The 27242-nt window shown below is 37.0% G+C and overlaps 3 protein-coding genes across 3 annotated transcripts; all 3 read left to right on the top strand.

The window, feature by feature from the left end:
• The first annotated feature begins 5742 nt into the window (after positions 1–5742).
• Positions 5743–7832, top strand: LOC142634776 (protein neprosin-like). Its single transcript, XM_075809041.1, has 7 exons — positions 5743–5898; positions 6088–6174; positions 6400–6576; positions 6702–6866; positions 7001–7045; positions 7222–7359; positions 7455–7832. Exons 1-7 carry the CDS (start codon positions 5743–5745, stop codon positions 7830–7832), a joined length of 1146 nt encoding a protein of 381 aa, XP_075665156.1.
• Positions 7833–17918: 10086 nt separating this feature from the next.
• On the top strand, positions 17919–18576 carry LOC142634775 (uncharacterized). Its single transcript, XM_075809039.1, has 2 exons — positions 17919–18203; positions 18388–18576. The coding sequence occupies exons 1-2, from the start codon at positions 17919–17921 to the stop codon at positions 18574–18576; spliced, it is 474 nt and encodes a 157-aa protein (XP_075665154.1).
• Positions 18577–21732: 3156 nt separating this feature from the next.
• Positions 21733–22212, top strand: LOC142634774 (uncharacterized). Its single transcript, XM_075809038.1, has one exon. It carries the CDS (start codon positions 21733–21735, stop codon positions 22210–22212), a length of 480 nt encoding a protein of 159 aa, XP_075665153.1.
• The last annotated feature ends 5030 nt before the right edge of the window (positions 22213–27242 follow it).

Raw genomic sequence — 27242 nt, 5'->3', positions numbered from 1 at the left:
GCTCATCTAAGTTACAAGAGATACAAAATTTAGAAAACTTTGTTTCAATGGTCATCCAAGGTGCACAAGCACCAATGTATACAAACATACACTGTTTTTGTATTTTTCAAAATTTTCAATTTTTTTTATTTTTATATAAAAATAAAACAAACTGAAAATAACCAACAAAAACATGATAAACAAAACAAAACAATGCATAAAATTAGACTGACTCAAAAACAAGATAGCAAAAACACACAAGTAATGCAATAAAAAAAAAAGATAGGGAGAGAGAAAAGAAGTGATAAAATCACTTGGAGCCCTTTTCCTTCCACACATTGGAAGAACATTTCCTTTGAGCAAAGCCTTGAACCGGCGGTGAAGGGAAAGAATTGAACCCTTTCAAGTTCGAAAGAAACATGAGGGCTTTGAGAAGATCTCTAAGAGATGCAAGAGAGGAAGGAAATTGATTCTGGTTTCTTGATGCGATCATGCCATTGCTCTGTTGAGTGGCTAACCACTTATAGCAATTAGGTCGAGTATGACCGGCTGCTCCACAGTGATGACAGAGATGCTCCTTTTTCTGTTTAGGCTTTTGAGAGTTAACCTTCTTAGCCCTCAGATTTTTAGCTTCTTTCTTATCCTACTTAGGGGTGTTCCTAAGATGGATTTCCCTTTGTCTATATTTTCACTAGCTAAATCAGTTCTGACATTAGTGTTCTCAATATCAACATTATTACTAGGAGGAATAAAAACAATAGTACTAGTAGAAGAAATATTAGGAGAAGAGAAATCATACCCTAAACCAGTTCGATCGGAAGTAGATTTTTGAAGACTGAGCATCTCATCGACCTTAGTGCTTGAAGTCCTTTCCAGCTGAGTTTTGACTTGGAACAATTCTGCCTCAAGCTTCTTGATCTTCTCAGCTAAGAAGTTGGTCTCAAACATCAGTGCTCCAATAGTCTGATTGGCTTCATCAAACTTTGTGGAAAGCTCTTCACGCTCAAGCTCCACATCATTAAGCTTCTTGGTGGTCAACCTATACAATTTCTCATGCTTTTTTGAGACCTTGTACAACTTTGCATGGGCTATATGGATGTCATCTTTCTCATTCATCTTCTCAAATTTTGACTCCACTAAGCTTTCTTCTTCTTCCACATCTTCTACAATTCCTTCAATAGGATTGATAGTGGCGGTGAAGGCATTTAGGATTCCGTCATCCTCATTTTCGGAATCATCTTTAGGTTCGGTGTTGCTTAGTGTAGCAGCAAGTGCCTTGCTTTTCCCAATAGACTTGAGATAAGTGGGGCACTCTTGTTTCATGTGTCTGAAGCCTTGACACCTAAAGCATTTGGGTCCTAAGGAAATAATATACTGACTGCATCCCTTGCATCCTTCTTCCTTCTGTCTTGGTTCTTGAATTGAGAAGAACTGGATTGCTTTCGGTCCTTGTTGAAGCCCTTTGCATTGGAATTCTTCATGACCTTTTTGAATTGCCAGGTGATGTAGGACTTTATTTTAGAATTTTCATAATTGGAAGACTCATCAGTGTCACTACTCTTGGCCTTTAATGCCATGCTCTTACTCTTGCTTGATTTCCTGATCCTTGTCAAACCCAACTCATAGGTTTGCAGATGGCCAACCAACTCTGTCAAAGGAATTTTGTCAATGTCCTTTGATTCCTCAATGGCAGTAATCTTGGCATGGAATCTCTCGGGTAGAGATCTGAGCACATTTCTCATAATCTTGGATTCTAGAATGGTTTCCCCAAGATTAAATGTTGAGTTCACTATATCTTTAAGTCTGGCATAGAATTCATCCAATGACTCATCCTCCTCAATCTTAATCTCTTTGAAGCTTGTAGTGAGTCTTTGAAGTTTCGAATCCTTTACAGCCTTGGTTCCCTTATAGGTTGTCTGGAGAGTGATCCATGCTTCCTTAGCAGTTTTAGTGGAGGATATCTTCTTAAATTCCTCATTAGTGACTGCACTGAATAATGCATTCAATGCCCTGCTGTTGAAGTTTTTTGCCCTGATCTTAGCATCATCCCAATTAGTCAGCACTTCCTTAGGCTTGGTCCAACCTATCTCCACAGCTTGTCACACCTTTTCATCTAAGGTCTGCAAGAAAGCTCTCATATGTATTTTCTAGTATGCATAGTTAGTTTCATCAAATAAAGGAAGTACAATAAGAGACAGTCATCTATCTATGACAAACAGGGGTCAATGGATCTTCACAGTAAAGATTAAACCCTAATCAGAGTGTGCTTGCTCTGACACCACTTGATAGGCCAAAAACGTATTGAACCCTTGTGAAAAACAATTGATTAACTAGCCAAATTTATTAATTAATCAAATTAATATGCAAACGCGTGGTAGCATAAACAAATCACCAATAAACTAAAGTGCGGCAAAAAATAAATTGACATGGTGATTTGTTTACGAATGGGGAAAACCAACACGGCAAAAACCCTACCGAGTGATTTTAAGGTCACCACTCCGAGAATCTATTATTATCAAAACAAGTGGTTACAAGTAAAAGAATCCTAGTATTTTATACCAATCTACAGTTGAACTCTTATTCCAATACCCAATTGGACTTGTTTTGTAGTGACAATCTCTCCTTATATTGCACGGCTCCCAATACATGACTAACCAATTGTGCGAATCCCAATACGCGACTTCAATCACCAACTAGAAGGATTGTTGCCTGCAAAGTTCTTCAGTTCATCACACGATGAAGATCGAGAAGTTCTTTGGTTACAAAACCCTACGGTGAATAAATATAGTAGTCACAAGAAAGATGAACTAGGACAAACTAGGTTTCTGGTTACAATTTGCTCTTGTGCAATTGTGCTCTTAGTTATGTGTGACCTGATATGACCCTTAAAATAATCCTTATATATGTTTAGGGCTGTGAGAAAAAAAAGCCCAAACATACAATTACGAATTGGATGAAAAACATACTCGAAAATCTGAGTTTCATAAATCTCGACAAATACCCTCTTTGTCGAGTTGTTGTTGAGCCACGGGCTAGAATAACTCTTCAAGTCTCGATAGATGCTAGCTGTTGAGTTAGCTGTTAAGCTTTAATGAACAACACTTTTCACACTTGAATCTTGGACAGACTTGCATGGTTTCAATACTTGGACTTGAAATAAGGTTCCTTGAAGTATTAAACACACTCTAGATCTACCCAATTACAAGTAAAGTACGTTTTGTCAAAGAATTGGCCAATTACATAAAATATTGACATATGTTCCTAACATCAAATCACATATGTCCTAACACAAACTACACGATAGTCTCAAACAAACCCCAAATCAAATTCCTCCTTTCCTCTTAGCAGTTAGCACCGGAGCTCCAGCCCGCCGCTGCACATGTCGTCTCTAGAGCTGACCATTTCAAATTAGTTTTTCATTTTGTTATGAATAAAAAGCCTATTAGGGAAGACCAAAAGAACAAACTTGAAGTGCCCCAAAATGTGATAGTCTTTTTTTTTTTTTTTTCCTAAGCCAAATTTGGTATCTAGTAGAGAGTAAACAAAGAAATGTTACTACTTATCCTAGAGATCTGCACTAGCCATGACCCAAAGAAATGTGAGTAATCATATAGAATTAAAATTCAGAGATCTACAGCCACTACCACCAGAGAAATGAAAACAACGAAAACACAACAATAGTTTAAGCAAAATGAGTCCATATAGCTGATTATTAAAACATCTGTTATTTTTAACATAATTAATTAATTAATAATTAACAAAACAAAGGAATAGAAATGAAATTTGGATCCAATATCTGCTACAGCAACCGTGGTCCGTTAAAATTAAGAGAAAATGCAGTAATATTAAATTAAAGAAAAGGAAGTTTCTGAGTAAATGAATCTACCACTAGTAACTAACTAACTAACTTGTTCCCTTTACACTACATTACTCCAGTGTTTTAGAAACCAAACACAGCCAACCCAACATGAATGATATGTAAGTAATAACATAAAGGATCCAGACTAGCTAGAAAAAAAAAAAAAATCACAATTAGATTTTTTTAGGATTTGAATCTACCACTTAAGAATCCAATCAAAACTCATGAAAATACCAAAAACAGCAAAATCCATGCCAAATCAACCAAACCTATACTAACATGAACAGATTGATATCCAAAAAAATTATCCCAAACCCATCAAAATCACGAAATCCAAAAATTGGAGAAATAGAAAATCATAAAAGATCAAACCTTGAGTTCGGTGCGGCGGTGCTAGCTCTAGAGACGACGTGTGTTGCGGTAGGCTGGAGCTCCGGTGCTAACTGCTAAAACACTAAGTAACACAGCCAATACATTCTAAGGATCCAGACTAACCGCATCCATTTGATTTAGGGTTTGTTTGAGACTATCGTGTAGTTTGACTGAGGATTGAAGGTTTATGTGAGCTGTGATTGTGTGTATTAGAATGTATTGGCTTTTCATTAAAAGGCTGATGCGGCGCTTTATTATTGGTGGCGTAATAGAGCCGGTTTACGCCAGCTCTGGACTGAAAGTATTCTCTTTATTAATAGGTTTAATTATTCCATTATAGCATGTTATTTATAGTAATTAAATTTACAATTACTACCAAAATCCTGATACAGTTTATCAAATGTGTCTTAAGTATTTATTTTTATCCCTTTCAAAATGCACCAATTTTGGAATTACAAAATCAACATTTTTCCTTATTTCAAACATGGCCTTTGCATATCTCTCAAACATTATCTACTAATGCCAAACTAACTTGGTTACCAATATTATTTTCTGAATGTTGTAATAGTACAAATTAGTAGTTGCCTGTAAGTGTATTTAACAGCTTAACATATTGACCAATACCTATTATATCTTGTTATCAATGACCAGTTTTGTAATTTAATGGTATATATTTGGTTTTTTTTTTCTTTTATATATATAAGGAGAACCATAATTTAAATGCCATTAATTACTTTTTTTGTAGTAATTGAATTATAAAAAAGAAGAAGTTAATGACCAATTTCATTAAAGCAATTGTTGTAGCCAGTGAAAGATTAATTTTATTATTAACATAAATAATGAGTTTTACCCTATTTATTTTTCTTTAGTCATCTTTTTTTTTCTTTAACAAGGATACCGTGACAGACTGTGAACCACTTAATATTTTAATTATTTGAAGTTGAATCTGGAAACTTTCTAATCACATGAATAAATCGTTATCTTAAGAGTGAATCATACAAGTTCATCACTTACATACTATCACTAGTGTATGAAAGTCCACAGTCTTTACCATGATATTTTTATCAATTGTTCAAAAAGCTTAACTTGTTCTAGAATAATGAGTTTCCTTTAAGAAGTGTGGCCCAATACATTAGATTTTTAATATTTTAAATAGGAGATAGAGCGGATAATATGGATTAAACTCGGGATTTTTTGATTTGATGCCATATTAAATTATCAATTCTTTCAAAAACTTAGATAATTGGTAAGTTATTAGATGTGTCTATTGATACCTAGGTAAAAAAATGGTGTCATATATCACATCTAAAATTTTTTAAATGGTAATAAGCCTTTTTCTTTGTAGTAACTTTATTGTATAATAAATATTTTTAAAATAATCATTATTATTCAAACTTCACAATAATTTTTGTTTCCTTCCAGAAAAAGTAAGCTAATAATATTCAAACATCTATAAAAATGTGGTTATTAGAATTAATTTCTCCCGTACACAATCACTCAATTTAGCTTCCCGTAAACAATATTTGTTTTCAATGGCTAATGACATTCAAACCAAACTAGGATGCAACGCATTTTTCTTCATAGCTTTACTTTGTATGCTAAGGGCAAAAATTGTTGATGGAGAAAATATGTATTCCATGGAAAATTTAGAATTGGTTCCACGCAAAGGAACAGTCAAAACCATTGAGGTAATTACTAGTCCTGCATACTTGCCTTCCATGGCTATGATTTTATTCAAAATGATCTTTTATTTTTATTTTTTTCATTTTTGCATCTCTTTTATACATATATAATTGGTTCCTTATGGCCTTATATAAGAAAAAGGTCTTATAGTTTGAATATTTAAAGTTTACATTGGTTAAGCTAAATTATTGCAGAGTGAAAGTGGCGATATTATTGACTGTGTTGATATTTACCAACAACCTACTTTGAATGATCCAGCTCTCAAGAATCATGTCATAGAGGTTTTTATTTTCTTTCTTTACGTTTTTTTATTTTTTTACTGATTCAATTTATTTTGTACAATGATATAATGGTTCTTTTGTGGGCTTCAATAAAAAATTAAAGAAGGAAAATTAAAGGATAGCATACTGAGTAAATAAATTCATTTCCCTGAAATTATGAGCTTTAAAAAAAATATATATATATATTTGTTCTAATGGCCTAGCAATTTGTTTATGATTAAATAGATGCAGCCCCCATTTATACCAAAACCGAAATTTTTTAAACCTGGTAATTTCCAAACATGGCGTAAGAATGGAGATTGTCCAAAAGGAACAGTCCCCTTAATTCGAAATACAAAAGGTCATTACAAACTAATTATGGAAGAAGAGCCGGACGAAGGGAATTTCAAAGGGGAGGAGGAGGTATCTTTCTAACATTGAGAATTATTTTCTTCTTTTTTCCACTAAATTCTTTAACACAATTTACAAATTTATTAAATTTAAGTTATAGTTTAAATGTATCTTTTTAATTTTCATATATGAAAAAGTACGCCCAAATTACTTCGTCTGATGGCCATTACTATGGATTTGACGCAACTCTTAACTTATGGAACCCCAATGTCACATTTAGTGGAGAATATAGTACTTCTCAAGTTTGGATCTCATCATTAGGTCCACCTGATAAAGCTAGCACATTGGTGGCAGGATGGCAGGTACGTTTTAAGCTTGCAAAGAATAAATTACAAATATATATTAATTCGAAATGAAAATAAAATAGAATGTAATTTTCATATCAAATCCTTTGAATGATTGTAACACATATATAGTTCATGTTGTATGCTTCCAGGTTATTCCAGGTGAAACGAAAAGTAGATTATTTGTATATTCGACTGTAAGTTCTTTTCCATGTTATTATCTTATATTTTTCTCACTAAATATATGTTGTCCTAAATTTACAATGAAAGGCTCATTAATCAAACCACTCTCACTCTACCATTGTTTTATATATATACACACTGTAATGAGCTTCTTTAACTTTTTTGTGCTTCATGTGGTTATATTTGTAAGCATGCTGGTAACAAAAGTTGCCTTAATACTGCTTGTGGGTTCGTACAAGTATCTAAGGAGATTGTTCTTGGTCAATCCCTAGTTCCTCTTTCCATATACAATGGAAAGCAGTCCGATGTATACATTTCCTTTATGAAGGTGATGCAAATATATATACTTTCTGAAATGATATGTCTATCAATTTTGTGGTATGAAATTGATACATAGTTCACACGATTTTATTTATATTTCAGTTTCCAAACTCACCATGGTGGCTCGTATTCCAAAATGAGGCAGTAGGGTATTGGCCTGTCGACATCTTCAAAGAGTTTGCAGACTATGCTCCGCGCATTAATTTTGGTGGAAAGATTTATAACTCAAAACCAAATTGTACTCACACAACCACACAAATGGGGAGTGGCCATTTTCCGAGTGAAGGGCTTGGAAAAGCTTGTTATATTAAGAGTATTAGGTACTTTAACGAGAAAAGAATCTTTATGGAAACCAATGCCTCAACATTTAAGCCACTTGTGACAAAGCCTGCGTGCTATGATTTAAATTTTGGGAAAGACAATAATGAAACCTCTATATTTTTTGGGGGTCCTGGGTACTCAGATACGTGTCGAGTCTAGCAGGAGACTAGATAAAAATAATGATAGAAACCCCAAATAAATTGGAGCTTTGGAATATTTGGGAAGGAACTTTAGGAAAGAATGAATGAAAGTCAAAAAACTGGGATTACAATGGTAAGAGCTTGCCCTCATTGCGATGGACTCAAGTAATCTACAATGCATGATCTGCATTGATAATTTGATATATATAGAGTTCTCTTTCTTCTTGTTTAAGCATATCTATTGCTATCAAAGGTGTTAAACTCGGCAATTTCCATGTATCAAATCATGTGTCAAAAGGTAATAATAAGAACTACTAATTGTTAAGAATTTTCTTAAACAAATATTAATTGTAGCACATTTGCCAATCAGTCCAATGGTCCACGGTCTTCACCGGCCTTCATAAGGGCCATATTAGAACATATCAATCAACAACTGCCAATATATTTAGCTAGGAAGGATGTCCATCGGTCGGTTGGTGTCAAGCTTGGATCAAACTGACAAACGACCGAATCACAACAGGTTTGGGATCACGGGACTTGTAGTTAGCTGCAAGTATGCAGGGCCTCGAACTATAGGGCTTATTTAGTCTAGAGGTCAGATTAGTCGAAATCGCCTTAACTTTGGTGCCATCCGTGAGCATGTTGAATTTGAGATCTTTGGTTGAGATCTCACCAAATCTAGTCAAAATCACACTACATATGGCAAAGCAGGGATGGAGCAATCAATAATTATCACCAACCTGTTGTATTGATCCAACTTAAATGGCGATTCAAAGGTAAAATAGGTAAAGTTTTTCTTCTCACTTAGGGTGAGCTTTCCTTCTCACTCAAGGTGAGTCTTTCTTCATCTCTCTATTGGGAGATACTTTCTACTTACAACAAGATCACTAGTTCCCATCATGGATGGTTACTTCATTGAGCGACTACAAAGGATTAACTTGACAGAGGAGAAGGGAGTAGTGTGCCAAGTCAAGGTTAGTCGGAGGAAGGAAATCCTAGAAGAATGCTCTCTAACTCTCCTAGGCAAGGGAGTCAATACCGTACTGGAAGCTGTTTCAATTTGATCATAGGTACGAAATATTTCGGTATTGGTTGATACTAGTGTACCGTTTTAGGATTATTGCTAATTTTACACACACACACACATATATATATATATAATATTACATTCTAACCCAACCCAGCATTGTAATTGTAAAATAATAATAATAATATAGATATTCAGGTAATTATATAGATCTTTATTTATTTATTTATTTTTTCCTTGGATTAATTCCTAAAAAGATATGTAGTTTTATAGTGAAAAATATATAAAAAGTAAAAAAAATAAAAAATAAAATGAAGGCTTAATTCTTGAACAACAAGCGGAAATATCATATCATATGAGTACAATTCAGTCAACTAAAAAACTAAAGAAAAAAGCTTAAATTTTAAATTTAAAAAAGACTATGGCTGTCATTCACATTGAAAAAGGTAAAACCCAAAGCTTTTTTCAAACTCTTAACACCCTCCCATCAACCACATGTCGTAGAAACTCACTTTTAATATATATTTTTTAACTTTTGTAATAGGTCAAGAATGTATTGACTTCTTATGATAAATTAATTGATTAATTAGCCAAGTTAATTAATTAATCTAATTAACATGCAAAACGCGTGGTAGCACAAACAAATCACCAACTAAGTTAATATGCAATGAAAAATAAAGTTGACACGATGATTTGTTTATGAATGGGGAAAACCACCAAGGCAAAACCCCACCGGGTGAATTTAAGGTCACCACTCTCGAGAATCCACTACATTATACCAACTTACAGTTGAACCCTTACCCCAATACATAATTGGACTTGTTCTATAGTGACAATCTCTTCTTTTCAATGCACGGCTCTCAGTACGTGACTAACCATAGATGCGCGGATCCCAGTACGTGGCTTACTCACCAATTTAAGAAAAATGTTGGCTGCAAAGTTCTTCAGTTCATCAATACAACGAAGATCATGAAACTCCTAGGTCACAAAACCCAACTACGTACAAACGTAGTAGCTTCTTCAAGAGAAAGATGAACTAGGGCAAATTTTGTCTTTGGTCACAATTTGCATGAACAAAATTTTGCTCTACACTCGCACAACCTATGATGACCCTTAAAATAGTCTTTATATATGTTTAGAGTTGTGAGAAAAGAAAGCCTAAACATGTACACATGGATTGAAGTGAAATCGGATCTGAAAAACTGATTTTCATAAATCTCGATAGATAGGGTATCTATCGAACAACTGTTAAGCATCGGGCTAAAACAGCCTTTTAAATCTCGATGGATGCTATTTGTCGAGCTAGTTGTTGAGCTTTGAAATCCAACACTTCTTTACTTGTTTCTTGGACAGATTTGCATGATTTCAATACTTGGACTTGAACTTTTGTTCCTTGAAATAATAAACACATCCTAGATTTATCCAATTACAAGTAAAATGCGTTTTGTCAAAGGATTAACCAATTCTAAATGACATATGTTCTGAACATCATTTACATATGTCCTAACATTTTGCATTGAGAAGAGCATTGGTCAGCATACAAAAGAAGAAGGATGTAAGGCTATAAAACTTGTAAAATAGAGTAGAAGTAAAATAAGTAGGGGTAAGAAGAAATCTATAAAACTTGCAAGAAGAAGAAATAGAGAAGGTTATAAGGCTGAAAGCGGTGGCTATAACATTTTCTTGGCTTTTTTCTTTTTTAGTGGTATTTTTTTCTAGTTTTTTCTTTACCGACCTGAATCAGATTTACCGATTGGAACACCCTATTTTCTCCGGTAAGGCCAATACAGTCTGATATCGGTTGAAATTTGAAGCGGAACGAAATGTAAGTGTTTCTATACTGGTTCAGCAACCGGTAAGAAAAATACCGGCTGTACCGGCCGGTAGGGTACGGTATTGACTTCTTTGCTCCTAGGGCGTTTTCTCACAACTCAGCCTTACAACCAAAAGGCTACCAAATCAATGCTGAAGTCAGTCTGCAAAATTAGATCGGACTTGAGGATCAATTACTTAGGGGAGGGACTGATTCAATTCAAATTTACAATGGAGAGCTAGTTGAAATGGCTCATGAATAATGGTCCATGGAATTTCGACAATTAACCATTGGTACTTAGAAGGTGGGAGAGAGGTGTGACACCTGCCTCAGTGAAGTTCCAAACGCTACCTATTTGGATCCAGATTTGGGGTCTACCTTTTGACTTGCTAACGGAGGAGACTGGAAGAGAAATTAGAAAGGGCATAGGAACGGTGGTGGAGATTGATACCACAACATTTACGTCGCAACAAGCTCGCTTTATCAGAATTAGGATAGAGGTTCCATTAGACAAACCAATCCCTAGAGGGGGGGTTGTTTCAAGCCCGAAGGGAGACAAGATACGTATTGGGTTCAAATACGAAGATTGGTTGGTTTTTGCTATCATTGTGGACTCTTTGGACATGAAGCAAAGGACTACCTAAAACCACGTGATCTGAGCCAGGCTGAATTACCATACGGGGAATGGTTGAAGGCGGGATGAGAGTAACATGAGGAATGGAGCTGACCCAAGGCGACCACCATGAGTTGATGCTACACCAGAGAAAGCCAACGGGGAGGAGGACTCGTTACAAACCACACAAAACAATAAACCGATGCATAATGGCGCATTCAATACTATTACCTGTCACGGAGAGAATAGCTGGCAAACAGATCCTCAAGCAATGATTACTGAATCATTAAGGAGTGATTTATGTGGGGCAATAATATCAAATCCGATAACGTGCCAAATTGATAAAGCCATTAAACAATGAGTGAATGGTGTGGAGGGAGAAACGGTCGCAAACCTGCCTAAAGACCTAATTAGTATCCCAATGGAATACGCTAGCAGCACAAACAACACACCCACGCTTAGCAAAACGACACATGAGATGTCACATGACTGGGGAAAAAAATCATTAGCATGTGAGAGGGGGGGGGGACCACGTGGAAATGATTAGAAAGAGAGACAAAGCCTCACTCAACAAACAACTCTAATGTGTCATCCACAAGTAGCACAAAAAAGGAAGTGATCAAGATCAATGAGAAGACTGATTCGAGTGGGAAGCGGAGAAAAGCACTAGATGGGAAGTATGTCGACATATGTTCAACATCGGAGTGCAATGAATCTACTAAGTTGGAACTGCCAGGGGCTTGGAAAACAATTTGCAGTCGATATCCTTTCTCATCTTATGAGGGAAAAAGCTCCCAAAGTTTTGTTTTTGAAGGAAACAAAACAATCAGTGGAAGAGATGTGGCAAATACAAAATGATTTATCGTATCGTTGCATGCTAGTTGTACCAAGTATACAAAGGAAAGGCGGATTAGCACTACTATGGAAGGAGGAAGTGGATTTACATATACAAACCTACTCACCAAATCATATTGATGCCCTCATATTTAACGAATCAAACCCCCTATGGAGATTGACAGGCTTTTATGGGTGGCCGAAAGAACAACGAAGAAAGGAATCGTGGCAACTTCTAAAACATCTACACTCAAGATTTTCTGTCCCATGACTATGTTGTGGGGACTTTAACGAGATCTTGCATTCCTCAGAAAAACACGGACGCTTACCAAAACAGCAACAACCTATGTTAGAATTCTGGTTTGCACTCCTCCATTGTGGTCTAGTGGATTTGGGCTCTCAAGGAAATGTATTCACGTAGAATAATGGCTGTCCTAGAGATGCTTATGTTCAAGAACGTTTAGATAGGGCCTATGCAATTTTAGAATGGAAAGAAGTATTCCCACAGGCAAAGGTCATCTACATACAAGCTACCTACTCAGATCATAATTCGATACAAATCCAGATTGCAAAACCAATTTAGACTTGTAGGAAGAAAAAAGTGCTAAGGAGGTTTGAAGAAAAGTGGGCATACCATCCAAACTGTAAGGAAGTGGTTCGAATAGCTTGGAAGGCTGAGAATGTGACTGGCATCCCTATGTGAGACACTAGGATCATAACAATGTAATATTATTCATGAAAACACAACAACTAGGGCTGTCCAGACAACCAACAAGACTAACCCACCCAGCCAATCCGATCGGACCCGAACCGTTCGCCGCCCAATCCAACTACTCCGGCAGTCGACGACGGGTCCTTACTTTACAAAACTAATTCTAGCGGATCGGGTGCGGGTATTTTCCTCCAATACCCGAGCCACCAGACCCGACCACCATATAAATGTTTAAAGGTCTGAACTCTGAAGTTTGTTACTCAGTTCTCACTCTCAGACTAAGTTCTTACGCTCACTCTCTCCTTTCAGTCTCACGATCTCTGCTACCCTTCACCGATCTGGCTCGTCGTTGATCTCTATCTCTCCATCGTCGACCTCTACCTCTCCATCGTCGATCAGTGCTGCTCGTCATCGACCTTCGCTCTTCATTCGCAACATCCTAGCTCGTTTCATCTCTTAGGTTCGTTTATCTATGGATTTGTGATCTGTTTTCTGGGTCTTTGTTCTTTGGATTTATGGATGTTCTTTGGGTTTTTGTTCTTTGGATATGTGGATCTATTCTTTGGGTTTGTAGATCTTCTCTTTGGGTTGTACATTTGTTGATTCTGTTCTTTAGGAATCAAAAATCAATGTTTGATCTGTGTATTTCGGTCAAAATCAAAGTCGACCGATGCCCACTTGAGCCTGATCCTACCCATCCGATGGCTTTTAGCAATTGGCGGCAGGTTTGGAACTTCTCCACCCGATCTAATTGGGTCGGTTGCAGGTTAGGCACGAACTCGACCCGGACCGACCCTTCGACAGCCTTATGTTGCATGTTTTGCCAGTTGTGTAACATTCTAGAGGAAGTAATAAGATCTTTTACAGGTTACACCACTTAACCATCTGGCCTTGCTAACACCTTTTGAGCGGGATTGAAAATATCTTCTCCATCATTTAATCTTCATGAATGCGATTGGACCATCACCATTGAAATTCCCTTTGGATGATTTTTTTTTCCTTATAACTGATCCAGTGATTTTATTTTTCACCCTCCCAACCTTTCCTTTTACACCCTAATTGATTGTAATCAAATCTTGCTTTCCATTACTTGCTAGAGTTCATATTTGGTAGAAATCAATTATATTGTGTTAAAGAAGAATTTGGTAAATTGATTTCTCAATCTATTAATTATCAAGAGAGAAGCTTGTATACATCTCCAATACAACACAAAGAAGCTAGAACTGTGCAACTAACTTAACAAGCAAAACAAAATATCTTACTAAGGATGTTGTTTAGGATTCAGATCCTCTAGATTTCATAAGGTACTCTACCAAATAGATTTCCTTAAATCTTAACTATTCTTAAATGATTAATGGTCTAGATTTGGTCATATCAGCATTTTACTAACAATAATCTTAATTGTTTTGTTTGCAATATTGTTTTATTATTTTCAGAATATTGTGAGTGAAATGTTGATATAGCAGAATAGTCCATTAAATCACTAAAGAATGGTTAAAATTTAAGAAAGTCTATTAATAGAATACCTTAAGAAATTTAGAAAATCTAAATCTTGTGGTTTAAAGTACAAATTTACACCTTCCAATAATAGTGTAATACATCATAATTCTACAAATAATTGCAAATAAAAGAATAGGACCTGTCACACTGAATCACACTCTAATATTATATTTTTATTATAAAATAATTAGAAAAAAAAAAAAAACCAAATCTCCACCATAGCTTCATCGAGGCAAGCAGCTTCTGGCAATGCTGCTGAGAAGCTCGTCAAACGAAACGAAGGGAAGAACTCAACACAAGTTCAATTTAAAAAGCATCTATCTTCCCCATTCCACTCTTTTGAAAAATCCAACATAAAACTACGCATCCTTCACTCCACCCACCCATAAACAATGGTTTTGAAACAAAATTAAAGCCAAATCTGAACAAACTCTTTGATTCACACCAGGTGGGCATATATATATATATATATATAGCGGCATTTTCTCTAACCAGTAAATCAAAGTTACAGACTTTTTTTTTTTTTACTCCTTATATGTTGGGAAAGGCTAAAAGAGAGGGAGAGTTTTTAAAGCAGAATTGAGTTTTTTTTTTTTGGTGACTTCCTTGGTTTCATGGGAAGATCTGGTCGACATGGTGGTCTGAGATAAGACCAATGTGTTCTAAAGTTTTTTATTTTTTATTTTATTATTATTGTTATTTTGAATTGAAGTATCTATTGTTTCATTTAATAGAATCTGATGTGGCATCACATTATTGGTTGGTGTAAAAATTTAGTTTTACACTCGGTACTTAAAAGAATTTAAACTCATATTTTCAGCCCTTGCAGTTTGGTCTTAGTAGATACTTTTGAGAGATTCAAAGACCATGTTTGAAATAAGGCAAAATCATAATAATTCCAAAATTGATGCATTTTGAAAAGGGTGAGGACAAATACTTAGTATATTTTTACTAGGAGTTATGCAAATTCCTTATCTTTTTTCTTTTAAGCAAAGTGATGCAAAAGTTGAATTGTCATGTAAGAGTTGAAATATCTTCATAAGAGTGAAAAATCATTAAATCTATTATTGGAGTTTATCTTCCATAAATATATCCATCCTCATGTGAGAGGAGGCTTGCTTTTGTCTAATGAATATGAATATGATAACATATCTAGTGTTAAGTTTGACTTTAAATTCAATGCTAGGCTAGAAATAGGGAGCCTGAGAAGATTTTATTCATAAAGTGATTCAAATTGAAGGAAATTAGGATATTTCTCAAACCAGAACTCAGGACTCTCAGCTTGAATAACCCTTGCAACGACATTTGATAGTCTATTAAATCAGATAAAAGAAAAGTGTCTCTCGTTTCCTCTCTGGAGCGTAGAGACAAGTCTGGTCTTGCTTCTTGCAAGTAGTTTTGTAGTTTCCTTGTGGAACTCTTTAGTCCTCTCTCCCTCTCTCCTTACCCGCCCCACCATAACTCCTATATTCCCCAAGAAGCCTAAAGCAACTTGAGATGGCAGAAGAACTTGATGACCTCTGGAAGAAACTAACCCTTACTGAGGAAGAAGACGATGACATAGTGTTGGGTGGTGACAGCACGAAGGCAACAAAAGAGCTAGGCAAAAACTGCCTTGTCATGCAAATCCTTACACAAAGAAGCATTAACATTGAAGCTCTACGGAAAACAATGAGGATGGCCTAGAAACCAAACAAAAGTGTCCACATCTTAGATATTGAGGAGGACCTTTTCCTCGTGGAATTTGGAAACATGAAAGATAAATAGAAAGTAATGGACATGTGTCCATAGAGCTACGAAAAGAACTTGGTCCTACTTCAGGACTTTGACGGCGATGTTGCACCAAAAGAACTCAAACTTCGTTAGTGTCGCTTTTGGATCTAGATTTACAACCTCCCTCTCAAAAGTAAGACAAAAGAGACTGGGGGGAAGATTGACAGCAAAATAGGGGAGGTCATGGATGTCAATGTCCCAGACAATAGCGTTTAGTAGGGAAGATGCTTACTGGTTAGAGTGAACATCAATATTACTAAGAAGCTCATAAGGGGAAAGAAAATAACCGTCGAAGATGATGAACAACACTCGAAGATGATGAACAACGCTGGGTCTATTTCAGATATGAACGACTCCCAAATTTTTGCTACGCTTGCGGAAAACTCGATCATGGGGAGAAAGGATGCAAAGATGGTGACTTACCCACCATTAGAAAAGAGAAGCCAGCGCCCCGTATGGTGCTTGGCTTAGAGGCAAGCCATTCAAGCACACCCCCAACAAGGATATCCTGAACTCCTCCTATTGATCACTGGAATACGGAAAACACCATAGAATGACGGAAAGAGTGCAACCCTCCCACGAGACAAGGGTAGTTGGTGAGCCCCACATGCCTAGGGACCCCACTAGGCCTTCTCACACCACGCTAACCCACTCAGAGGGGTCACATGCGCCAAATGCCACAAAACCTGCAGCAAAGCTCGCATCAGCACCTGCAGAAGGACCCGTCACCGCTACCGAGCAAAAGCAAGATTGTCTGCAACCTAAAGGTGGTTATTCCTCGGACCAAAGAAAGTTAAATGCCTAGGGGGTATGTGAAGAGCATCGGATGCCAGCTACAATAGAGGAGCTGATGGTGATGGATGATATTGATGTTGACCTACCTTTAAAGACTTTAATGAGTAGATAAAGCCTTGCTGGCAATTTGGGCCACACTAATGGGCCAATAGCTATGATATATGATAATGTCTTGGGATGGATTGATGAACCAAATGGCCCAACGCCTAGATATTGGAAGCGTATTGAAAGGAAAAATGAGAAGGAGAATGATAGCCCAATCCAAGCCACTACCATTGCAAAAAGAAAAAGAGCTTGGTTGACCCCTTTGCAAGAGCTTGATCAAAACTGTACCCCACTCAAATGAAGCAAAGGCAAGAAGATAATAGGGCAACACCTAGGCAAAGAACACAACATGGATGGCGGTATGGCAGAGGCTATGGAGCAGCCCTGCCCAGCTCAATGAATATCATATCTTGGAATTGCCGAAGGCTCGAGGACTCTTGCGTAGTTCGTACACTCACCAAAATGGTGAGAGATGAAGCTCCCCTACTGGTCTTCCTTGTGGAGACGAAAGCTGGGACTTCTTTCATGGCAAGAGTTCAGGCAAGGCTAGAATATACGCAGGGGATTATTGTTCCAAGCAATGGCAAAAGTGGTGGTCTTGCACTACTGTGGAAGGAAGGAAGCAATGTAGTTGTTCATAAGTACTCACACTCCAACATTGATGTGATCATCTCAGACTCAACCAAAAACTTGAAATAGAGAGCAACGGGTTTATACGGACACCAAGATACTCAGAAAAGACATATATCGTGGAAGCTTCTAGAACGTCTGAATGAGTAGCTTAACTTACCATGGATAGTTTTCGAAGACTTTAACGAGATTACACATTTGGAGGAAAAATGTGGTGGGGTAGAGAGAAATGCTGACTAGATGCAAGCTTTTCGCAACGCTCTCGATGCATGCGCCCTTCATGACCTTGGGTTTAGTGGCCTGAGCTTCACTTGGTGCAATGAAAGGTTTGGTGACTAGAGAACTTTGGTTCTGCTAGACAGGATGGTGGCGAACCCTGAATGGAAAGGCTTATTCCCAAGAGCAAGGGTGCAGCACCGGTCCACGGCCGCCTCTGATCATTGCTCCCTAGTCCTACATTCAAATCCCACTGCTAGAAACAAAAGAGAGAAGCCCTATTTCCGTTTCGAAACAATGTGGGTTCGTGATGCAAAGTGTAAGGAAATCATAGAGCTTGCATGGTCCATGCCAAATAGCTCCATTGAGGTCCCAATGATTCAAGAACGAATTAAAAGCTACCAACAACAACTTCAGTGGTGGAACAAGAATGTTTTTGGGCACATCAACAAGCAGTTGAAAGAAAAGCAAGACAAGTGTTAACACTTGGAATCCCTGGATACACTTCATGAGCATGCAGAGGACATCCATCTCCTCCGCAAGGAGATAAATAGCCTCCTGGACAAAAGAGAACGATATGTGGTGGCAAAGGTCACGCTCCTTATGAATGCAACAGGGTGACAGAAATACGAAGTTCTTCCACTCCATGGCAAGCCAGCGTCACATGAAGAATACCGTTCAGGGACTTGTGGATGACCATGGGGTATGTAAGGACAATGCCGAAGATATTAACAGGAACACCTTAGATTACTATACATCCATCTTTACTTCTGATCTATCCACACAGTTTGATGCAGTGGAGTAAGCCCTCGAACCAAAAGTAACAGCAGAAATGAATGCAATCCTAACCAAGTAATTTCAACCTGATGAGGTTTGGTATGCCATACAACAGATGCACCCAATGAAGTCTCCAGGCCCTGATGGTATGCCCCTATCCTTTACCCAAAGTTTTGGAATATTTTCGGACAAAAGACTACTGAATGTGTCCTCAATATCTTAAAATCTGGGATTATGCCTACTGATATAAATGCCACCCATATATGCCTCATCCCAAAGAAAAATAACCCCCAAAAAATTACGGATTATCGTCCCATCAGCCTTAGCAATGTATTTGGCTAACCAACTTAAAAGGGTGCTGCCTAAAGTTATCAGTGCCTCCCAAAGTGCTTTCCTCCCTGACAGGTTGACGACAGATAATGTGCTCATGGTATTCGAGACAATGCACTGCATCAACCAATGGAGAAAAGGCAAAGAAGGTCTCATGACCATCAAACTTATATGAGCAAAGCATTTGATCGAGTGGAGCGGCCATGCCTAGAAATGATCATGCACAAGCTAGGTTTTCAAGAACGATGGATCTCTCTTATAGTGATGTGCATCACAACTACCACATACTCTATCCTCATAAATAGAGAACCAAAAGGATTGATCTGACCATTAAGAGGAATTCATTAAGGTGATCCCATATCACCCGACCTCTTCCTCATATACGCTGAGGCACTTTCGACAATGTTAAAGAAGGACCAACTATAGGGCAATATTAAAGGCGTGGCTGTTTGTAAGAAAGCACCATCAATCTCCTACTTGCTCTTCGTTGACGACAACCTCGTCTTCTGTAAGGCCACCATGAGCGAATGCAACTGGGTTTGGGAGGTATTATAAAACTATGAAACATCCTCGTGCTAGCAAATGAATAGAGAAAAAACCTCCTTGTTCTTCAGCAAAAACACCAGCCTGGAGACTTAAGAATCCATCAAGAACCTCTTTAGTGCCCAAATCATTAAACAGCATGAACAATACTTGGGCCTTCCCTCATTAATCTGCAAGAACAAGAAAAGACATAATCAAAGACCAGGTTGGGAAGAGGATTGCTGGATGGAAGGGAAAATTGTTGTCGAGTGTAGGGAGAGAAAAACTCATCAAAGCAGTTGCCCAAGCCACTCCCACCTACATGATGAGTTGTTTTAAGCTCCTGGACTCTCTATGCAAGGACCTAGGGGCTATGATCAGTTGGTTTTAGTGGGGCCAAAAGAAGGAGGAAAGGAAAATATTGTGGGTAGCTTGGGATAAACTTTGTACATCGAAAACTGATGGGGGAATAGGCTTTAGAGACTTGCGAGCCTTCAATTTAGCACTTCTAGTGTTAGGACATATGTGTTTCACTTGTTTAGAACATATGTTGTTCATTATTTAAGTAATTGGCTAATCCTTTGTCAAAACGCACTTTACTTGTAATTGGGTAGATTTAGGATGTGATTAATACTTTAAGAAACAAGGTTTCAAGATCAAGTGTTAAAGTCATGCAAGTTTGTCCAAGAAACAAGTTTAGAAGTGCTCTTCATTAAAGCTCGACAGCTGGCTTGACAGCTGCATCTATCGAGCTTTAAGAAGCTGTTCTAGCCCCGAGGCTCGACAGCACCTCAACACATGTAGCTATCAAGATTTAAGAAAAACAGATTCTAAGTTCTGTTTTGATTCTAATCTGTGGATGTGTCTTTGGGCATTCTTTTCTCCTAACCCTAAACATATAAAAAGATTATTTTAAGGGCCGTCAAAGTGTGGCAAGTTGCACAAGTATTGAGAAATCCTTGTTCATGCAAATTGTAACTTGAGATGAAGTTCTTGCCTTAGTTCATCTCCCTTGTGAAGAAGTTGTTGTGTCTTTGCACCGTTGAGTTTTGTAACTGAGCATCTTCTTGATTTTCATCGTGTGAATGAATTGAAGAACTTTGCAGCTAACAATCTTCTCTAATTGGTGATTGAAGTCGCGTACTGGGATCCGCGTAATTGGTTAGTCACGTACTTGGGAGCCGTGCATTGAAAGAAGAAACTGTCACTACAGGACAAGTCCAATTGGGTATTGGGGTAATGGTTCAACTGTAAGTTAGTAAGGTACTTGAGATTCCTTTACTTGTAACCGCTTGTTGTGATAATAGTGGAGTTTCGGGAGTAGTGATCTTAAAATCACCCAGTGGGGTTTTTGCCGTGTAGGTTTTTCCTATTCGTAAACAAATCACCATGTCAATTTATTTTCCGCTGCATACTTTAGTTTATTGGTGATTTGTTTGTGTTACCACGCGTTTGCATATTAATTTGATTAATTAATAAACTTGGCTAATTAATCAATTAATCCATCACAAGGGGTCAATACGTGTTTAGCCCATCATCTAGCAAAACAAGGATGGCGGCTCTTGAAAAACCACTTTTCTACCAAGTCTGTTCTACCAAGTCTTCAAGGCCAAATACTTTGATAACTCCACTTTTCTTGATGCTCAACTCGGCAAACGTCCTTCCTTTGCTTGGCAGAGCATCATGGTAGCCAAGTCCATTGTTACTGAGGGGGCTAGATGGAGCATAGGAAATGGAATGCGAACTCAAATCTGGGAGGATAAGTGGATTCTCGTTCCAACAACATTCAGCGTTACTAGTCCAAGAAGGGCACTTCACCTAGCTAATGGTGAGCTGGTCTCATGTCTCATTGACCATGATTTGCATATATGGAAAACAGAGCTAGTCCGCAGCATTTTTCCTTCCCCATGAAGCCGAAACAATACTCGGCATTCCACTTAGTGCCCTACCTACGGAAGACCGTCAGATTTGGTCAACCACTGCAAACGGCGAATTCTCCGTGCGAAGCGCATGCCGTATAGCTCAAAGACTGCTAACTAGCCAAGACAATGGCCAATGTTCCGACAATTCACCTATGACCACAACTTGGAAGGCTATCTGGAGCTTGAAGTATCCAAATAAAATTAGAAGCTTCATTTGGCGTGCCTGCAAAAACATCCTCCCATAAAAAACCAGACTCAGAGACCACCATGTTCCGATAGAGGTTAACTGTGCCCTGTGAGACTCAACTAAAACGCCAGAGCACATCTTTTGGGGCTGTGACCTCGCTAGAGAGGTATGGCCTATTCTAGAAGTACAACCCCCCAGACCTTTATGGAAACCAAGGGACTTCATGGACTTTTTTTGGCTGCTGAAGGAGAAACACGATCACGCTGAACTGGAAATCCTTGCAACAGCTGCGTGGGGCATTTGGAAGAATAGAAATGATGTTACCCATGGTGGTACCTCCAAATCTCCAACTGCTATTGTAAACAATGCTCGTAGGTACATCAAGGAGCATAAACAAGCAACAAATTTCCTTGGCCCTCAACCTGCTCAAGCGCCGGTCCCCTGGAAGCCCCCATCGTCCGACTGGTACAAGATCAATGTTGATGGTGCAGTTTTTAAGGAGACCAGGTGTTGTGGAATTGGAGTAGTTGCTCGAAATGACAGAGGACAGATCATAGGAGCGCTTTCAAAGAAGTTACACTTTCCTCTGGGCGCCTTAGAAGCTGAAGAAAAGGCAATGGAATGCAGGATCATCTTTGTATGGGAGTTAGGACTTAAGCAGATCATAATTGAGGGAGACTCGCAGATTGTCTATCATGGCTGACACATGAGACACCTGCCCCAGCCTCCATTCAACAGGTCATAGTGGGGTCAAGAACGTGGCTAACAGCTTTCACTTCGTGGTTGGCAAGCTTTACTAAACAATGTAGCAGCTCATTTAATGGCTAAGGATGCCAAGGATATTGTAGATTGTACGGTCTGGGTGGAGGACACTCCCCTATTATTGTATCGCAGATTCAATCTGAAGTAATTTCTATGGGTACCACCCACGTTTAATGAAATTGCGAACTTTATATCAAAAATAAAAAAATAAAAAATCAGATAAAAGGAGACATAATTGAAGCATTGTACCAAGCCCATAATTTTTCACTCCTCTGCTAACAAACCTATCTCAGAGAGAGGAGATTTATTGTTGATCAATGCCTACTAAAATGAACATTAAGCTGCTGGGTTTAGCTTTTGTCCTATTCTTACCTCATTGCACCCGGTGACCCGGTAGTTTCCATAGGATGGAGAAGAATTGATTTACTTCCGATGATGAGAACCGAGTTAAAGCTTTATTGCACAAGTGACAAAAAGTAATTGGATAGGGTTTAAGCCTTTGTAATTCTAAATCATGTGAGAAGCAAAAATAAAAAATGAACACTCAAAGAACAATCACATGACAATATTTATGTGGTTCACTACTACTAGGACTACTACATCCACGAAGTTTCAGCTATTTTCACCATGTTAGATGAAATAATAAAAATGCGGCTTACAATCATCATAATCTAATTCTGAACTCTGAAGTAAAGCTTATCCATTCGAGCCTTCACTCTATGGACTAATCCTCACAAAAATCCCATTTAAAACCATAATGCTTCCAAGTTCGGTTGGTTACAAAGTAGAATCAAACACAAAAAACAAGTCTCCTCATAGCCCAATAGTAGTTGACTTACGTTCTAAACTTTGCCTCCCATATAACATGTATGATTCTTTCAGCATCTTCGTTGCAAAGAATGGACACTGCTTGAAATAAAATAATTTTACTGTCAAATAGTTTTGTGCGAGTAGAGAGGATTCCTTGATAAGCCCACCAGAAATTTTTATTTTTATTTTTATTATTATTATTATTATTTTTTTCATCTCTAGTTGTACATCAAAAGCCCAGATCCCGGACCATAATTTTCGAATCATTCGGTGTATTGGAAGGTCCCCTATAGGCCTTTGAGAATTCGAGTCCTTTAGCAGGAGAGGTACGCAAATTGACCAATATATTCTCTGTTCAAATCGCCACCTAACATTGCATATCATGTGGGCTTTTCACACTAAAAAAGAAATGGACTTAATTGCCTTATTGGCTTCAAAAGAAAGGAAAACGTAATCTATTAAATTTTCTTTCCATTGCTTTGAGAGTAGCTTAATTAGAGAACTAACCCAACTCTCCTTTTGCAATGAAATACATTGAAACAATATTTTGTAAGATAAAGGGATGGGTAACCATTTATCGTCCCAAATGCTTACATCCTCACCATTTCCAGTTCTCCATTAGAGACCAAGGGATATAACCTCTGTTGCTTAAGTTATACTTCCTTAGCTTTATGAGCAATTTTAAAAACTTGTTCATCCAAAAAAAAAGGTGCATTTGTTTAGAAGAACAGGGTATTCTTGTCATTTAACATTCTACCTCATCAATATTAAATATTTAAATTTATTTCAATGTATTAATTAATTATATTAGGTTAATTTGGTAATACATTTATTGTCATATATTAATATATTTATAAATGTTGCACTAACAAATAATGGTTATATGTTAATTAGGTAATACATTTATTGTCATATTTGTTATTAGCTTAATTTTTATGGGCAGATAAATGAGGAAAGATTATACTATAGGCGAAAACACCATTTTCGTCTCTACATTTTGAAATCAAGTTCAATTTAGTTTTTACATTTTAATAGCAGTCAATTTGGTTCTTACTGTTAACTTATTAACGGTAAATGCTTATGTAACAGACGCCATGCATAGTTGGCACACTCAACACCTACGTGCCTACTAAAATTAAAAAAAAAAAAATTATCATTTAAAAATGCAATTTTAGCATTAAATAAAAAATTAAAAAAAAATCCACATCAGACCTAAAAAAAAAAAAAAAAGGATGAGTCCCAGTTTGTTCTTACTCTTTCTTGACAGCCAAACACAACACCCAGAGAAACCAAAATCAACCCAAAAAACTCATAATAACAAAATCAATGTCAACAAAGGCATTACTGGAATTAATCGTTTTCCTCTTGAGAAACTTCTTGAGAGAGAATGGTGGAGGTGGTTGCTATTTGCTAGGGTTGAATCCAATGCCTCAAAAACTCTAAGTTTGATTGGGCCACGTTGTGTACCTGCTTGGGTTGAATCCAAGAAAGCCAAGGAGCATAAAGCCATCAAGCCTTATGCTTCTAGAAGACCATCTTCTCACACTTCTTACAAGAGGCTTTGTTGTATAGTATTGTGTAATTATTTTCCTGAATCCAAGTTTCATCAAATTTTGAGACAAATTTGTGTGTGTTGTATTGTGTTAATATTGCAGTTGGTTAAGGAGGAGAAGATTAGTTCGAGTTAGTACGCAAACGCCAAGTTCATTTTCTTGAAGCAAAATTTGGTTATTGTGAATTTTTTGGATTGAGTTAGATTTTTGTGTTTTTGGGTTTCCGTGTTTGGCTCCCAAGAAAAATTGGGGATTTTTTTAAAATCATCCGTTCAAAAAATTATTTTTTCTGCTTTGGATTTTTTGCTTAATGATGACATGAAATTTCTTAAATGATAAATAATTTTTTAGGGTAAATTAAATATTTGGTCCCTAATGTTTACGTCATATTTCAATTTGGTCTTTCACCTTTCACATGTGTCAATTTGGTCTCTGACTTTTTGATATTGGGTCAAAATGTTCATTGTCGTTAAGTGATGGATGAAAAATGCTGATATGGCTAACAATTAAATTAAAACATAATTTTTTTGCCACATAACTGCTACATGGACTACTACATCAGCAGAACCTTTAAAAAACCACGTCATTAAATTGACACTTAGATCCCCACATCATTATAGATTAAACTAATAAAAAAAATTAAAAAAAAAAAAAAATCTCTCTCTGTTCCCATCCTTAATCAACCCCCATCTCCCCACCTTGCCAAAGAATGGAACCTCTCAATCTACCGTTGCCATTAGCATAAGTACTTCAAACAAAAATAAAGATATATGACAATCTATCAAACAACAACCTAGGAATTACTCTAATTTTCTCTTTGTCACCCTAGTTTTGCAATGGCATCCTAAAAGCCACAACCACTATCCCAAAATTTATCGTCCATCATTTGGTGGGGACTACCTAATATAAGAGGTGTGCAATGAAGTCATTTTGTTTATGGTTGTGAGTTGAATAGCCCAATTTCTCTGTTGGGTTTTGTTGTAAAGTTGTGGCTTGAGTACATAGAGGTGAGACTACTTGTTGGGTTTGTCATAGTGAGGACTGAACTAGAGGCTTAGGCTATTTGACGGTCTTCCATTTCTACTTTCTTAGTGAATATTCTCTCTACCTCTGTCACCCCTGCGTTTCCACCTTTCATATCTACCTTTTCAAGTTTTGTAAGTACCGATTCTACTGCATGTGTTTGGTTCCAACGAAAATGCTGGAAAAGAAACCCCTTTTTTTGTGAAGAAAAAAAAAACTCCAATGTTGTTCTTCATCTTTGTCTCCATTGATTTGGGTATTACTTCTTCTTCTTCTTCTTCTTCCTCTTTTTTGCTCGGAAACTCTAATGGAAAGATTGGAATTTTTTAACAATTACCCATTTGATTTAAAAACGTTTATGGATGATTGTTATTACGCATTTATGCTCATGTCGGAATTTTTGTGTTAGATTTTGTTTTTCTATTAATGTTCTTTGAATTTTTCATCAAGTTTTAGTGAGGCCAAATCAAAGATATTTGTTTGTTTGAGATTTAGGGATTTTGCTTGATCTACATTTTTTTTTTTTTAATTTAAGCTAATATGGCAGTACATGTGATAGTCTATTTGGCACAAAAAAATTATACTTTATTTTGGTTATTAGCCACGTCAGCATTTTTCATCCATCACTTAACGGCAGTAACTATTTTGACACAATATCAAAACGTCAGGGACTGAATTGACACATTAGAAAGGTTAAAGATCAAATTGATATATATTATAAAGGTTGAGGACCAAATATACAGTTTGCCCAATTTTTTATTATTGTTATTTTTAAAAATTATGTAGGCGTTAAGTGTGCCAACTGTGCATGTCATATGTCATATAAGCATTTTCCATTAACGAATTAATCGGTAGAGACCAAATTACCCATCATGACACTATGTTGACCCATTTGGAGTTTTGGAATGTATTCATGTATATTATGGTGGCACATGATTTTTAATTATTGTTTGGAAATGAGTTATAGAGCTCTGGCTGGTTATATTGTGGAAATTTTAGCATGTTTATATTTTATATATATTGTTATCTTGATGAAAGAAAAAAATAATAATCCGTACAGATTCTCTTTAGGTTCATTTTCCCAAGCTTTGGACACCATCTCTACCATGAATGAACTCATCTGCGTCAAGCATTCAACTTGCAAATTTAGTATAATCACTGACACGAGGAGACAAACTGTGTGGCTTCAACATCATTTTATCGTGGGAAGGCTCTCTAGATCAAATTTGTATAGCAGTCTTCTTAAATAGAAAATCGTAATGGTCAAATTTGGCTTAAGAGCAAGTTGTAAAAAGAAATATGAACGATTTCTTCTTTCGCTTTGGACACCATTCCTTCTTTGACTCACATGGTTGCATAGTGCTGCTTCTTTCGCTTGTTGGTACGTAGTGTGAGTTACTTTATTGAGGTTTTTTGTCTTGAGCTGGTTGCTATGCATCGCCTAGTGACTTCTTTTTATTTTCTGTTGTATGGATTTTGTATTCTTCTTGGTTTACTTATAAAAGTTACTGATTCTTTTCTTCTTCTTCTTCTTCTTCTTCTTCTTTTATTTAAATTGTGCCTCCATAGATATTAGCGAAACTAT

This window comes from Castanea sativa, chromosome 5, assembly GCF_040712315.1.
Source record: "Castanea sativa cultivar Marrone di Chiusa Pesio chromosome 5, ASM4071231v1".
NCBI classification, from domain to species: Eukaryota; Viridiplantae; Streptophyta; class Magnoliopsida; order Fagales; family Fagaceae; genus Castanea; species Castanea sativa.
Note: the sequence above shows the minus strand (reverse complement) of the source record. Positions and strands in the feature narration are given on the sequence as shown.